This window comes from Haemorhous mexicanus, chromosome 33 (assembly GCF_027477595.1).
Source record: "Haemorhous mexicanus isolate bHaeMex1 chromosome 33, bHaeMex1.pri, whole genome shotgun sequence".
NCBI classification, from domain to species: Eukaryota; Metazoa; Chordata; class Aves; order Passeriformes; family Fringillidae; genus Haemorhous; species Haemorhous mexicanus.
Genome location: NC_082373.1, coordinates 631,968 through 647,788, shown reverse-complemented (window position 1 = coordinate 647,788; position 15,821 = coordinate 631,968). Strand labels below are relative to the sequence as shown.

The 15,821-nt window shown below is 59.7% G+C and overlaps 1 protein-coding gene across 1 annotated transcript in view; it reads left to right on the top strand.

Annotated features, from left to right (window-relative positions):
- The window catches only part of LRP1 (LDL receptor related protein 1), a 91,734-nt gene that overhangs the window by 41,481 nt on the left and 34,432 nt on the right, over window positions 1-15,821 (top strand). The window contains exons 7-21 of the mRNA XM_059871723.1: window positions 2,801-2,963; window positions 4,658-4,880; window positions 6,064-6,253; window positions 7,232-7,375; window positions 7,526-7,762; window positions 8,570-8,750; window positions 8,861-9,083; window positions 10,090-10,279; window positions 10,809-10,934; window positions 11,024-11,164; window positions 11,419-11,544; window positions 11,744-11,860; window positions 11,979-12,059; window positions 14,616-14,783; window positions 15,556-15,738. Coding sequence (XP_059727706.1) covers window positions 2,801-2,963; window positions 4,658-4,880; window positions 6,064-6,253; window positions 7,232-7,375; window positions 7,526-7,762; window positions 8,570-8,750; window positions 8,861-9,083; window positions 10,090-10,279; window positions 10,809-10,934; window positions 11,024-11,164; window positions 11,419-11,544; window positions 11,744-11,860; window positions 11,979-12,059; window positions 14,616-14,783; window positions 15,556-15,738 — 2,493 coding nt within the window. The remainder of the gene's footprint in view (window positions 1-2,800; window positions 2,964-4,657; window positions 4,881-6,063; window positions 6,254-7,231; window positions 7,376-7,525; window positions 7,763-8,569; window positions 8,751-8,860; window positions 9,084-10,089; window positions 10,280-10,808; window positions 10,935-11,023; window positions 11,165-11,418; window positions 11,545-11,743; window positions 11,861-11,978; window positions 12,060-14,615; window positions 14,784-15,555; window positions 15,739-15,821) is intronic.

Sequence of the window (15,821 nt, the reverse complement as noted above, 5' to 3'; positions counted from 1 at the left end):
CTTTGCTTGAGTATTTTTCGCCCCAGCCGCCCTCTCCCCACGTCACAGGGAGGTTTGGGGAGCAGGGGAGGGCTGTGGGTGACAGCAGGACGGTCTCGGGGGCAGAACGTGGCCCTTGGCACCCATCCCTGTCCCCAGGGCCACAAAGCGAGCTGGGTGAGCTGGCCTGGGTCACTCAGGGATGGGGATTGGGGTTTGTGCACCCCAAACTCTCTGTGTACATTTTTAGGTGGTTTTCATCCCAAACCCCTCTTACCCCAGGAGCTGGGGGGTCCTGCTTGGAGCAGGAGCACCCACAAATCCTGTGCCAGCCCTGGCAGTGCATTGGGAGCCCTGTTTGGGGCTGATGCTCATTCCTTGGCTCGGGCTGTTCCCACTTGTTTTTACGAGCTGCCTCTCGCCGGGTGGTGGCTGCGGGCGCTGCAGCCTCGCCCTTCCGGAGGTGGGGGGGTCAGTGTCGGCATCACTGTCCCCATCCCTGTCCCCAGGGCCACAAAGTGAGCTGGGTGAGCTGGCCTGGGTCACTCAGGGATGGGGATTGGGGTTTGTGCACCCCAAACTCTCTGCGTGCTCATCCCAGCACACAACATCCCAGCGTGGATGGAGAAGCCCGGGACCAGGGTGGGTGGGGGCATTGCAAAACCTCCTGGCTGGATTCGTGTTTTCCCTCTGTGTTGGTTAATCATTCAGTGCTGTCTGGCCCTGCTCCACCAGGGCTGTCTGGGTCTCACTGACCTTGGGGTCCTGAGGCTGGGGGTTGCTGTGGCCCATCCCTGCTCCTCTGGGGCTGTCTGGGTCCTGCTGACCCCGGGGTGCTCAGGCTGAGAGGTTGCTGTGGCCCATCCCTGCTCCTCCAGGGCTGTCGAGGTCCTGCTGGCCTTGGGGTCCTAAGGCTGGGGGGGTCACTGTACCCCATCCCTGCTCCTCCAGGGCTCTCTGAGTCCTGCTGGCCTTGGGGTGCTGGGTCTGGGGGGTCATTGTGCCCCATCCTTGTTCTTCCAGAGCTGTCCAGGTCCTGCTGGCCTTGGGGTGCTGGGACTGGGGGTCTCTGTGCCTCTTCCCTGCTCCTTCCTCCAGGGCTCTCTGAGTCCTGCTGGCCTCAGGATGCTGGGACTGGGGGTCATTGTGCCCCATCCCTGCTCCTCCAGGGCTCTCTGGCTCCCTCTGACCTCTGGGTCCTTCCGTGCCCCATCCCTGCTCTGCCCTGTCCGTGCTGGCTGTGGTGCTGCAGTGCTGGGGGTGCAGGGTCTGGGGGGGCTGCAATCCAAAGGACAGCTCTCCAAAACCCTCGGGATCTCTGGGAGCTGCAGCCCCTCAGCCTGGCCTCTGGCCTGGCAGGCTCAGGAGGGGCTGAGCAGCTGAGCCCTGCCCCGGTGGCCAGGCAGGAATTCAGGCACGTTGGGTTGATAGGATTTAACTGGTTTAATTAAATACTCACTGGCTTTCACTGGTTTAATTAAATACTCACACGCTGCCTGCCAGGTGCTGTCTCTCACCTGCTCCAGGCCTCAGGGTGTCCCTGCAGCTCTGGATTAGCTCTGCTCCCACCTTGCCCAGCAGGATCTGCCCTTGGTGCATGGGTCCCATCCCCTGGGGCTGTTGGAGCCCCTTCCCTGCTGCCCACTCCCTTCTCCAGCAGCCACCTTGCACCTTCCCCCTGCCCCACTGGGGTTCCTGTGGGATGAATTCCCAGTGTTGCTGCAGGGTGAATTCCCAGTGTTCCTGTGGGATGAATTCCCAGTGTTGCTGCAGACTGAATTCCCAATATTCCTGTGGGATGAATTCCCAGTGCTCCTGCAGGATGTTCACACCAGGTGCTCTCCTGGCTGTGTGTGATGTCTCTGGCTTGTCTGGGGGCAGCAGATCTCCCTGGGGAGCAGAGGATGGGCTGTCATGAGTGCCATGGGTGCCCTGTGGGTGCTGTGAGTGCTGTGGGTGCCCTCTGGGTGCCCTGTGGGTGCTGTGAGTGCTGTGGGTGCCCTCTGGGTGCCCTGTGGGTGCTGTGGATGCTGTCGGTGTCCTCTGGGTGCCCTGTGGGTGCCCTCTGGGTGCCCTCTGGGTGCCCTGTGGGTGCTGTGGGTGCTGTGGGTGCCCTCTGGATGCCCTGTGGGTGCTCTGGGTGCCCTGTGGATGCTGTGGGTGCCCTGTGGGTGCTCTGGGTGCTGTGTGTGCCCTGTGTGCCCTGTGGGTGCTCTGGGTGCTGTGTGTGCCCTGTGTGCCCTGTGGGTGCTCTGGATGCTGTGGGTGCCCTCTGGGTGCCCTGTGGGTGCTGTAGGTGCCCTGTGGGTGCTGTGGGTGTCCTCTGGGTGCTCTGGGTGCTGTGGGTGCCCTCTGGGTGCCCTGTGGGTGCTGTAGGTGCCCTGTGGGTGCTCTGGGTGCTCTGCGGGTGCTCTGGGTGCTGTGGGTGTCCTCTAGGTGCCCTGTGGATGCTCTGGGTGCTGTGGGTGCCCTCTGGGTGCCCTGTGGTTGCTGTGGGTGCTCTGTGGGTGCTCTGGGTGCTGTGGGTGCCCTCTGGGTGCCCTGTGGGTGCTCTAGGTGCTCTGGGTGCTGTGGGTGCTGTGGGTGCTGTGGGTGCCCTCTGGGTGCCCTGTGGGTGCCCTGTGGGTGCTGTGGGTGCCCTCTGGGTGCCCTGTGGGTGCTTGCAGGGTGACCAGGGCAGATCCTTGGTAGGGGTGCAGGTCCCAGTGCATTCATGGCTCCCACGGGCTCATTCCTTTGGCTGTGCTGATGTTTGTGACCCTGGGGTCTCCTGGCTCTGTCCCTCCCTGCCTCACCCCCTTCCCTCCCTCTCCTGGCCCAGATGTGGAGCAGATGGCCATCGACTGGCTCACGGGCAACTTCTACTTCGTGGATGACATTGATGACAGGATCTTCGTGTGCAACAAGAACGGGGACACCTGTGTCACCCTGCTGGACCTGGAGCTCTACAACCCCAAGGGAATTGCACTGGACCCAGCCATGGGGTGAGTCCTGGGAATTCACCACCCTTGGGGACAATTGGCAAGGGTGGCCTGTCCCTCTGGGCTGGGGGCTTTCCTGTACCTTGCTGAGCCCTCTCTGCAGGGACACTTCCCACCCAGCCTGGCCTGGGGGAGGTGCTGTGTGTGGGACAGTCCTGTGGGATGCACCTGGCCCAGCTCAGGAGAAGCTGCTGCTGCTTCCAGCTCGTGCCACACAGCGTGGGCACAGCTTTGCCCCAGCTTTTGGGAGCTGGGGTGGGTTTTGGGAGTTGAAGTGGCTTTTGGGAGCTGAGGTGGGTTTTGGGAGCTGGGGTGGGTTTTGGGAGCTGGGGTGGGTTTTGGGAGCTGGGGTGGGTTTTGGGAACTGGGGTGGGTTTTGGGAGCTGGGGAGGGTTTTGGGAGCTGGGGTGGCTTTTGGGAGCTGGGGTGGCTTTTGGGAGCTGGGGTGGCTCCGTGCACAGCCCAAGCAGCTCCCTCGTGCCCATGTGCCCAGCCACTGCCTCCTGCACAGCCCTGAGGACGGGGATGCCAGGATGCTGAATCATGGGAGCAGCTCAGGGCACCCCTGGCAGCTGCCAGCCCCTGGGAGCTGGTGTGGCTGAGGCCACAGCTGCCAGAGCAGAGTAACCACTAAAGAGGAAAATTCCCCTCCTTGCCAGCTGCTTTCCTGATGGGCACTTCCCTCCTGGCTGGGGTGGAAAAAGCTGCTGTTATTGAGCAGAAAATCAGGAGTATTTCATATAAACAAACAAATATCTCAGAGAATCCTGGAGAGAGACTCCAGGGCTGGTGCAGACAAGCCCCAGAGGTGACTGAGTTGAGTCCCTCGGGCTCTGTGGTGGCAGTGCTGATCCCTGGCTCTGCTGTGCTGCGTTGGGAGTTGCCACCACAGGCAGGACAGCTCTGGGATGCACAGGCAGCTGCCTCAGGTTGTGTTTTCACCTGTGCAACCCCACATGTGCATGTGGGTCTCTTCCAGTGACACCAACACATCTGAAGCTCCCAGGAGCTCTGTGCCATCCCTGTGGGCATCTGTTGGCACCCAGGAAATTCCTCTGGCTGCCCTGAAGGGCTCGAGCCCCTGCCTGGGGGGCTCAGAGACCTTGGCACTGAGCCCAAGACCCCTGTGCCTTTGATTTAGCCCTTGGAAAAAATTACCAAGCTTTATATGAAGAATTACAAGTCAAGAAAGTTTAAGTAGAATTATAGTTCATTTGTCACAGGGTGAAAAATCGATTTTTGGGGTTTTTAGAATGGAGGTTCAGGAGGCAAGATGGAAGAATCTAAGTGTGTCCAGTCTTTCTCCTTCTTCTTGGCCTCCATCTTCTGCTGTGATGGTGGCACTTTTGGGTTGGTTTAGAGTAGAGAAGGCTGTCTAACGTAGGTGATAGGGATTGGGAAGCTATTGTAAATAAAGTACAGGTAGTTTTTGGTATAAAAAATAACACCAGTGTGCCTCAACCCCACCTGCCAGACAGACCTCGGCGGGTCAGAGAAAGAATTTTATAGATAAGAAACAATAAACAATCTTGGGAACAAGAACAGGAGAGTTCTGACTCCTTCTCCAGCTGCTGGGCTAAGAAAAGAGACTTTCTAACGTGTCTCAAGGTCACTCTGAGCAGCAGAGACCCCCAGAGGCATCCACACATCCATGTCCTCCCTGGCCCTGAGCTCCCTGCCCTGCTCTTCTCTCACAGCAAGGTGTTCTTCACCGACTACGGGCAGATCCCCAAGGTGGAGCGCTGCGACATGGACGGGCAGAACCGCACCAAGCTGGTGGACAGCAAGATTGTCTTCCCCCACGGCATCACCCTGGACCTGGTGAACCGCCTGGTCTACTGGGCTGATGCCTACCTGGACTACATCGAGGTGGTGGACTATGAGGGCAAGAACAGGCACACCATCATCCAGGGCATCCTGGTGAGTGGCTTTGGGGGAGAGGGATCCATGCTCGGTGTCCTGGGTGCTGCTGGTCTGCAGTTGTGACTTTGGTGGTCCAGCAAAGAACGTGCTGAGCGCTGAGCGTGGTCCTGCCAAGGATGATCCTGGTGGGCAAGACCACACTGATGGCCAGTGATGGACAAGAGCCATCAGGTGGGATGGCCATCACTGATGGTCAGTGATGGACGAGAGCCATCAGGTGGGATGGCCATCACTGATGGTCAGTGATGGATGAGAGCCATCAGGTGGGATGGCCATCACTGATGGTCAGTGATGGACAAGAGCCATCAGGTGAGATGGCCATCACTGATGGTCAGTGATGGACAAGAGCCATCAGGTGGGATGGCCATCGCTGATGGCCAGTGATGGACAGGAGTTATGGGATGGGATGGCCATCACTGATGGTCAGTGATGGACAGGAGTTATGGGATGGGATGGCCATCACTGATGGCCAGCGATAGACAAGAACCATCAGGTGGGATGGCCATCGCTGATGGTCAGTGATGGATGAGAGCCATCAGGTGAGATGGTCATCGCTGATGGTCAGTGATGGACAAGAACCATCAGGTGGGATGGCCACCACTGATGGCCAGTGATGGACAAGAACCATCAGGTGGGATGGCCACCACTGATGGCCAGTGATGGACAAGAGCCATCAGGTGGGATGGCCATCACTGATGGCCAGTGATGGATGAGAACCATCAGGTGGGACTGGGGATTTTGCATGTCCTGGAGCCCGGGTCCCACAATTCCTGAATCCCTTGTGGCCCTCACAGCTCCTAAATCCCTTGTGGCCTCACCTGGTGCCTTCCATATTGAACACCTGTACAGGCTGACTGTCTTTGAGAACTGCCTGTACACCACCAACTCCTAAATCCCTTGTGGCTCTCACAGCTCCTCAATCCCTTGTGGCTCTCACAACTCTGGAATCCCTTGTGGCTCTCACAGCTCCTGAATCCCTTGTGGCTCTCACAGCTCCTGAATCCCTTGTGGCTCTCACAGCTCCTGAATCCCTTGTGGCTCTCACAATTCTAAATCACTTGTGTTTCTCACAACTCCTGAATCATTGGTGGCTCTCACTACCTGTACGCCACCAACTCCTAAATCCCTTGTGGCTCTCACAACTCCTCAATCCCTTATGGCCTCACCTGGTACCTTCCAGATCGAGCACCTGTACGGGCTGACTGTCTTTGAGAACTACCTGTATGCCACCAACTCGGACAACGCCAACGCCCAGCAGAAAACCAGCGTCATCCGCGTCAACCGCTTCAACAGCACCGAGTACCAGGTGGTGACACGGGTGGACAAGGGTGGAGCACTGCACATCTACCACCAGCGGCGCCAGCCCACAGGTGGGACCCTCCCTTTGGAGTAACAGCTCCCTGGTTCCTCTGCCAGGAGCTTGGGTGGGGTTTCTGGAGGAATTTTTCCATTGGGAGTCCCTGTCTCTGGGGGTGTGCAAGGGTTGAGTGGATGTGGCACTCAGTGCTCTGCTTGGGTTGATGAGGTGGGGATTGGTCACTGGTTGTACTCGGTGATCTTGGAGGTCTTTTCTGACCTCAGGGATTCTGGGATTCCTGCTCCCCAGGGTCCTGGGGACTGCTGAACATCCTGAGGTGCCCCCTTTCCTAGCACCGTGTCTCTTCCTGTGAGAGCTGCTCCACGTGGTTGATGGATCATGGAGAGTACAGAGATGTGGGAGCAAATGTGGCATCTTAAAATATTGATGGTCCCTCTTACTCTCTGTCCCCACTACCAGCACGTTCACTCTGGTGCTCCCGAGCACTGAGGGACTTCCAAGGAGCTGAAAGGCTCCAGTGCTGCACCACCCCCTCCCTGCATCCATCCCTGCCTGCCTGCTCCACCCCCAGCACCTTCCTGCAGTTAATCAATTTACTCCTTATAAATCCTCTTAGTGCCTGCAGCCTGCTCGGCATTTTCCAGAATATAAAATTAATCAGGAGATTTCTGAGCAGGGAAGGAGTGTGATTAAGGGGCTCTCCGGGTGGTGCTGGCTGTCCCCACTCCCAGAGCTTGTCCCACTGGTGCAGCAGGATGGAGCAGTGTGGCCACATGGCTGTGGTGGTGTGCTGGGACATGCTGGCTTCTCCCCATGCATCCTTCCCATGGGAAAGTCCTTTCCCACCTCTGTGCTGTGCTCAGCACTTCCCTGCCTGGCTGGGAGCTCCCGGGAGGAATGAGTTCCCCTACAGCCCAGGGGAGCATCCCCATGTCCCTGTGGTTGCAGCCCTGTGCTCCTGGTCCCTGCTGTGTCCGTGTCCCTGTCCCCCCAGTGTCCCCAGCAGCTGCAGCCCCTCTCTGTGTTGCAGTGAGGAGCCACGCCTGCGAGCCAGATCAGTTTGGGAAGCCAGGAGGCTGCTCAGACATCTGCCTGCTCGGGAACAGCCACAAGAGCCGGACCTGCCGCTGCCGCTCCGGGTTCAGCCTGGGCAGCGACGGGAAATCCTGCAAAAGTGAGTGCTGGCTTTCCTGGGGGAATCTTTGGGGTGAGGGGCTGCAGCCACGGGCTCTGCGTTCTCTGCTGTGACCCCACAGCAGCCCCAGTGGGACGTGCCACCCCCGTGGCGCTGCTGGTGGCCACGGCTGTCCCTGTCTCTCCACAGAGCCCGAGCACGAGCTGTTCCTGGTGTACGGGAAGGGGCGTCCTGGCATCATCCGTGGCATGGACATGGGTGCCAAGGTGCCAGATGAGCACATGATCCCCATCGAGAACCTGATGAACCCCCGGGCCCTGGACTTCCATGCTGAGACTGGCTTCATCTACTTTGCTGACACCACCAGTTACCTCATAGGGCGCCAGAAGATCGATGGCACTGATCGGGAGACCATCCTGAAGGATGGTGGGTGGCCAAGGGGCCTGGCCTTGCAGGAAGGATAGCACAAGTACACCTCTCTGAGAGACAAGGAGCTTAATGCCCACAATATTCAGACGTCTGTTAGCTCAGGGTGATCCCACTTGACATGTCTGTGGTCCAAATTTTCAGTATATTTAGCATTTCATAAAATTTTCTCTGTTCAAAGAGCAGCAGCTCTAGCAGACTTTCCTGTGGGGCTGCCTGACCCTCAGTTTGGGTCAGGATTGGGCACCTTTGGGGTTGTTGCTTCCACTTTTCACCTCCTGGCTGGTGATAAACCCACTCCAATTTCTTCCAAGAGGCATCCACAATGTGGAGGGGACCGCTGTGGACTGTCCAAATTTTCAGTATATTTAGCATTTCATAAAATTTTCTCAGTTCTAAGAGCAGCTCTAGCAGACTTTCCATGAAGTTTTCTCTGTTCAAAGAGCAGAAGCTCTAGCAGACTTTCCCGTGGAGCTGGGTGTCCATCATCCCCCTCAGTTTGGGTCAGGATCGGGCACTTTTGGGGCTGTTATTTCCACTTTTCACTTCCTGGTGACAAATCCACTCTGCTTTTACCCCAAAGGCATCCACAATGTGGAGGGGATCGCTGTGGACTGCCCAAACTTTCAATATATTTATCATTTCATGAAGTTTTCTGTGTTCAAAGAGCAGCAGCTCTAGCAGACTTTCCCGTGGGGCTGGGTGTCCATCAGCCCCCTCAGTTTGGGTCAGGATCGGGCACTTTTGGGGCTGTTGCTTCCACTTTTCACTTCCTGGTGACAAATCCACTCTGCTTTTCCCCAAAAGGCATCCACAATGTGGAGGGGATTGCTGTGGACTGGATGGGGAACAACCTGTACTGGACAGATGATGGCCCCAAGAAGACCATCAGTGTGGCACGGCTGGAGAAGGCTGCCCAGACGAGGAAGACTCTGATCGAGGGGAAGATGACGCACCCCCGTGCCATCGTGGTGGACCCCCTGAATGGGTGAGGGTGCCTGGGTGGGCAGGGCTGTGTGGTGGGGCCACAGGGACGTGGTTGGGTCTTGTCACAAGCTGTGGTGGCCAGGCCAGGGCTCAGCTTAATGTCCGTGGCAGGTGGATGTACTGGACAGACTGGGAGGAGGATCCCAAGGACAGCAAGAGGGGCAAGATCGAGAGGGCTTGGATGGATGGTTCCAACCGAAATATCTTCATCACCTCCAAGACTGTCCTGTGGCCCAACGGGCTGAGCCTGGACATCCCAGCCAAGATCCTCTACTGGGTGGATGCCTTCTACGACCGCATCGAGATGGTTTATCTCAATGGCACCGAGAGGAAGGCGAGTGGGGTCTGGGGCACTGATCACCCCCAGCACTGGGGCAGCTGAGCTGGGACCTCTCTGCTCTCCCCTCCCATCACCCTGTCCCTGTCCCTGTCCCTGGGTGCACATCCCACCATCACAGCTAACAGACCCTCTCTGCTCTCCCCTCCCATCATCCTGTCCCTGTCCCTGTCCCTGAGTGCCCACCCCAGCTGAGGGAACCTCTCTGCTCTCCCCTCCCATCATCCTGTCCCTGTCCCTGTCCCTGAGTGCCCACCCCAGCTGAGGGAACCTCTCTGCTCTCCCCTCCCATCACCCTGTCCCTGTCCCTGTCCCTGAGTGCCCACCCCAGCTGAGGGAACCTCTCTGCTCTCCCCTCCCATCACCCTCACCCTGTCCCTGTCCCTGAGTGCCCATCCCACCATCCCAGCTAACAGACCCTCTCTGCTCTCCCCGCCCATCACCCTATCCCTATCCCTATCCCTATCCCTATCCCTATCCCTATCCCTATCCCTGTCCCATCACCCTGTCCCTGTTCCTGTCCCTGTCCCTGTCCCTGAGAACCCACCCCAGCTGAGGGAACCTCTCTGCTCTCCCCTCTCATCACCCTGTCCCTGTCCCTGTCTGTCAGTGCCCATTCCAGCTAACAGACTTTCTCTGCTCTCCCTTCCCCTCACCCTGTCCCTGTCCCTGTCCCTGTCCCTGTCCCTGTCCCTCAGTGCCCATCCCAGCTGAGGGAACCTCTCTGCTCTCCCCTCCCATGACCCTGTCCCTGTCCCTATCCCTGTCCCTGTCCCATCACCCTGTCCCTGTCCATATCCCTGTCCCTGTCCCATCACCCTGTCCCTGTCCATATCCCTGTCCCTGTCCCATCTCCCTGTCCCTCTCCCTGTCCATATCCCTGTCCCTGTCCCATCTCCCTGTCCCTATCCCTGTCCCTGTCCCTGTCCCTGTCCCTGTCCCCGTCCCTGTCCCTCAGTGCCATCCCAGCTAACAGACCCTCTCCTCCTTCCCCCACCCACAGATCGTGTACGAGGGCCCGGAGCTGAACCACGCCTTCGGGCTGTGCCACTACAGCAATTTTCTCTTCTGGACCGAGTACCGCAGCGGCAGCATCTACCGCCTGGACCAGGCCTCCAAGGCCGTCAGCCTGCTGCGCAACGAGCGCCCGCCCATCTTCGAGATCCGCATGTACGACGCGCAGCAGCAGCAAGGTGCGAGCCCACCAGGGGCTGGGGGGCGAGGCTCAGCTTCCTCAGCAGCCCCCCACCTCTTTTTTTTGCCTTTTAGCCGTCCCCATGCTCCTTGTTTTTCTTTCTTGTTGCTCATTCCCTGCCCTTCCAGCCTTCCCTCTTTTTCCCAGCCTAATTCCATCAGGCTCTGTGTCCCCTGAGGCGTCCCCGTGGCCTCACCTGAGGTTTCCAGCTGGCTTCCAGCTGTGACTACCCCCAAGGGCTGGGGGTCAAGTCGGAGCTTCCCCCCACCTCTTTTTGTTGCCTTTTAGCCATCCCTGTGCTCCTTGTTTTTCTTTCCTGTTGCTCATTCCCTGCCCTTCCAGCCTTCCCTCTTTTTCCCAGCCTAATTCCATCAGGCTCTGTGTCCCCTGAGGCGTCCCCGTGGCCTCACCTGAGGTTTCCAGCTGGCTTCCAGCTGTGACGGGGCTGGTGGCTTCCAGCACCCCAGTGGGTCTGCAGGGGTCCCTGGGCGCTGAGGTGTCATCTCCTCACCCCTTTGCCTCCGCAGTGGGCTCCAACAAATGCCGTGTGAACAACGGGGGCTGCAGCAGCCTGTGCCTGGCCACCCCCCGGGGCCGTCAGTGCGCCTGTGCCGAGGACCAGATCCTGGGCTTGGACACTGTCACCTGCCAGGGTAGGCTGGGACCCCTGTGGGGGCTCTCCCCATGGGAAGCTGCACTTGATCACCTGGTTAAAATCCTGCCTGTGCTTTCCCCTTGGCAGCCAACCCGTCCTACATCCCCCCGCCGCAGTGCCAGCCCGGGGAGTTCGCCTGCAAGAACAACCGCTGCATCCAGGAGCGCTGGAAATGCGACGGGGACAACGACTGCCTGGACAACAGCGACGAAGCCCCCGAGCTCTGCCGTGCGTGACCCCTCCTGGGCCGTGGCATTTGGGCTCCTCCAGATGTGGAGGCAGTGGTTGGGGCAGGGTTGGGTAGCCAGGACCCCTCTGTTTCCTCCCCAACTCGAGGAGAGGAGGAGGTGTAGGAGGAAAATGTTGGTTGAGATTCTGATGCCGAGTTTGAGGCTCCAGCCCTTTTCTGTCCCGGTTTTTGTCTTTGTTGGAGGGACAGGGTGGGACGAGGGGCAGGTCCTGAGTGTGGTTTCCCCCCACAGACCAGCACACCTGCCCTTCAGACCGCTTCAAGTGCAAGAACAACCGCTGCATCCCCAACCGCTGGCTCTGCGACGGGGACAACGACTGTGGCAACAACGAGGACGAGTCCAACTCCACCTGCTCAGGTGAGAACCCTGCCTCACCCTCAGGGAGTCTCAGGAGAGCTTGTGCTGAGCCACAGCCTGAGGTTTTGCAGTCTCACACGTGCCCACACCTTGGCTTTGCACCTGGGCCTCGCAGGAGCCCAGGGGGTTGTTCCCCACCTTCCCCTGGCAAAACAAGGTAAAATGGACCATTAACACTCCATCTGTCCCTCCTGGCCAGCCCGGACCTGCTCCCCCAACCAGTTCTCCTGTGCCAGTGGCCGCTGCATCCCCATCTCCTGGACGTGTGATCTGGATGATGACTGCGGGGACCGCTCCGACGAGTCTGCCTCGTGTGGTGAGCTGGGACTGGGAGCACTGGGGGTGCTCCCCGGGGTTGGGAGGGTTGGGGTGCACATGAGGTGTCCCCTGAGGTGTGTTGAGGTGTGCTGATGGTGCCTCTCCCTCCCCTGCAGCCTACCCGACCTGCTTCCCCCTGACACAGTTCACCTGCAACAACGGGCGCTGCATCAACATCAACTGGCGCTGTGACAACGGTGAGGACCCGGCCCCGGGCTGCTCCCGAGGGGATGGCGAGACCTGAGGCAGGGGTGCAGCCTGGCAGGGACCCCATTTTGGCAATCTGGGCCAGTTCTCAGCATGTGCTGAAGGGCAGAGCCCAGGCCCCAAGGGGAGCAGGCGTGAGCCAAAGCTGAGCCCATCCTGCAGCCCCCAGCCTGATATTTCCCTTGGCTGTGCTGGGGCAGGGAGAGCTGCAGGAATAACCTGGCAGGGATTGTTCCAGACCTTGGCATCCTCTGCAAGGTTTCCAAAACCCTGCCCTGGTGCTGGAACAAAGTGTGGCATGGCCAGAGCTGCTGGTGGGGCCGAGCCAGGTCCTGCAGCCTCAGGGAAGGCAGGAGAGCTCTCCCAGCCAGCTCCCATCTGCCCTTGGATCTTAGCAGGGCCAGGCCTGGGACAGAGGGTTTGCTCCAAGTTTGCTTTTCCTTTCCCACAAGTTTACATCAATCTTTGAGCTGCTCTGCCTTGTTGGGAATAATGAACATCTTCAGAGCAGGCGAGACACTGGTGCCTGGCTGAGCAGAGCTGTGGGTGCAGACTCTCCCTGGACCCTTCCTGAGCTCCTTTGGAGCTGGTCCTGCCACGGGATGGTCCCTTCTCCTGGGATCCCCCACTGTGGCAGCCAGGCCATGGCCTGGAGCCCCTCATGCTGCCCTGAGCCTCACCAGGTGCCCGGGGCAGGAGCTGCAGCACCATCAGGGTATCCCCACCCTGGCTGCCCCCCACTCCTCCCCTCTGCTGCTTCTGGTCTCGCCTCCCAGGCTGCCTGGTGCCTCTGTGTGTCCGTGTCCGTGTGTCCACGTCCCGGTGTCTCTGTGCCACCCGCTGTGTTTGTCACTTGTGCTGTGTTGTGTTTGTCACCGTGCCCACGCTCCTGTCTGGTGGTTCTGTGTTTCAGAAAAAGATTGTGGGGATGGCTCTGACGAAAAGAACTGTCCAAAGCCTACCGGTTAGTGCATAGATCAACATGCACCAGACCCCACCTGGCCCCCCTGAGCCCCCAGACCCGCCCCCTCCAGGGGGCTGTGAGCCCTGGGGGCTGCTGCTGGACACTGGCAATGCCCCCTGTGCCTCTGGCAATGCCCCCTGTGCCTCTGGTGGTGCCCCCCTCCTCTCCAGCAATGCCCCCTGTGCCTCTGGCGATGCCCCTGGTGCCTCTGGTGGTGCCCCTGGTGCCTCTGGTGGTGCCCCCCTCCTCTCCAGCAATGCCCCCTGTGCCTCTGCTGATGTCCCCCAGCTCTCCAGCAATGTCCCCCATGCTCCCCAGCAGCAGGAGGGACATGCCAGGTGCCAGGGAGGTGACATGCCATGCCAGGTGCCAGGGAGCCACTGTTGCTCCCAGCTCACCGGGCAGAGCCACTTGGGCAGCTCCTCTTGGTGGGACACTGGAGAGGTTGAGGGTGGCAGGTGCAGGAGCTGAGCTGCTGGAGAGGCCACATGGCAGATGGCAGTGCCACTGTCCCCACAGTGCCATTGTCCCCATCAGTGCCATTGTCCCCATCAGTGCCATCGTCTCCATCAGTGCCACTGTCCCCACAGTGCCATCGTCCCCATCAGTGCCATCATCCCCATCAGTGCCATCTTCCCCATCAATGCCACTGTCCCCATCAGTGCCATCATCCCCATCAGTGCCATCTTCCCCATCAGTGCCACTGTCCCCACAGTGCCATCGTCCCCATCAGTGCCAGTCCTCATCAGTGCCATTGTCCCCATCAGTGCCATCATCCCCATCAGTGCCATCATCCCCATCAGTGCCAATATCTCCATCAGTGCTGTTGTCCTTATCAATGCCACTGTCCCCATCAGTGCCATCATTCCCATCAGTGCCACTGTCCCCATCAGTGCCATCTTCCCCATCAGTGCCATCATCACCATCAGTGCCATCATCCCCATCAGTGCCACTGTCCCCATCAGTGCCATCTTCCCCATCAGTACTACTGTCCCCACAGTGCCATTGTCCCCATCAGTGCCATCATCCTTGTGCCCATCCTGAGGCACCAGGAAGCAAATCCCCTCGGCCAGTCTCAGGTGGGGCACCCACACTGGAGCCCTGTGGTGGTCCCCAGGCCAGGCCCCCCGTGCCAGACAGGCAGAGGGGCTGCATTGCCAGTGTCCAGGTACCCTCAGACCAAACCTCCCCCTGCCCACAGCAGGCATGGGGGTTTCCTCCAGGCAATCTGACCCCCCAAATTGGCTGTCCCAGGCCCCCTCCCCATGGGTGCACCCCAAAAGGAGCGCCCATCCCCCAGAGTGGAGCCCAGGGCCCCCCCAGGTTCATGGCTGATCTATGCAGTTTCTGTGTTTCATTTTCTCTGTGTGCTGCTGGTGCTGTGGGGTGGGAGGGCCGGGGGTCTCCAGCCCATGGTGGGGGTCCAACCACCAGTGCTGAGGGGCTGCTGTCACCCCACGTCCTGTCTGTGGCGTGGTCTGTCCTGTCCCCGTTCCGAGGGGTCTCTGCTGTCCTCCCTCCTGCCAGCCCCCTCCTGGCTGGGCTCCTGCTGACCCCCTGCCCGCCCCCCTTCCCTCTGCAGACAACGACTGCGGGGACAACAGCGACGAGGCCGGCTGCAGCCACTCCTGCTCCAGCAACCAGTTCAAATGCAACAGCGGGCGCTGCATCCCCGTGCACTGGACCTGCGACGGGGACAACGACTGTGGTGACTACAGTGACGAGACCCACGCCAACTGCACCAACCAGGGTGAGCCCCAGCACATGGGAGGGACCCCCAGCCATGGCCATTGCCCAAAATGAAGGGAATTCTGCAGCTTTCTGTGGCCATACTCAGTGCCCAGATCCACCTCCTGCTTCTAGGCTGGGAATTCTGCAGCTTTCTCTGGCCACACTCAGTGCCCAAATCCCCCTCCCATGGTTCTGGGTGCATCCAGCTGTTTTCCTGCTGTCTGAGTGCCCGGTCCCCACCCAGTCCTGGAGCCCCAGATCCCCATCCTGTGCCTCTGGTGCATCCAGCTGTTTCCCTGCTGTCTGAGTGCCCGGTCCCCACCCAGTCCTGGAGCCCCAGATCCCCATCCCGTGCCTGTGGGTGCATCCAGCTGTTTCCCTGCTGTCTGAGTGCCTGGTCCTTGCCCAGTTCTGGAGCCCCAGATCCCCATCCTGTGCCTCTGGGTGCATCCAGCTGTTTCCCTGCTGTCTGAGTGCCTGGTCCTTGCCCAGTTCTGGAGCCCCAGATCCCCATCCTGTGCCTCTGGGTGCATCCAGCTGTTTCCCTGCTGTCTGAGTGCCTGGTCCTTGCCCAGTTCTGGAGCCCCAGATCCCCATCCTGTGCCTCTGGGTGCATCCAGCTGTTTCCCTGCTGGCTGAGTGCCTGGTCCTTGCCCAGTCCTGGAGCCCCAGATCCCCATCCCGTGCCTCTGGGTGCATCCATCAGTTTCCCTGCTGAATGCCTGGTCCTTGCCCAGTCCTGGAGCCCCAGCTCCATGGGGTGCAGGCAGTGAGCAGTGCCCTCCCCACAGCCACACGCCCACCTGGGGGCTGCCACACGGACGAGTTCCAGTGCAGGCTGGACGGGCTGTGCATCCCCATGCGCTGGCGCTGTGACGGTGACACCGACTGCATGGACTCCAGCGACGAGAAGAACTGTGAGGGGGTCACCCACGTCTGCGACCCCAACGTCAAATTTGGCTGCAAGGATTCAGGTGAGAGCAGGGGCCAGGGGGTCCCAGCTGGGGGTGCTGGGCTGTCCTCAGTGCTGGGATAGTGGGGAAACACAAGCAGCCGA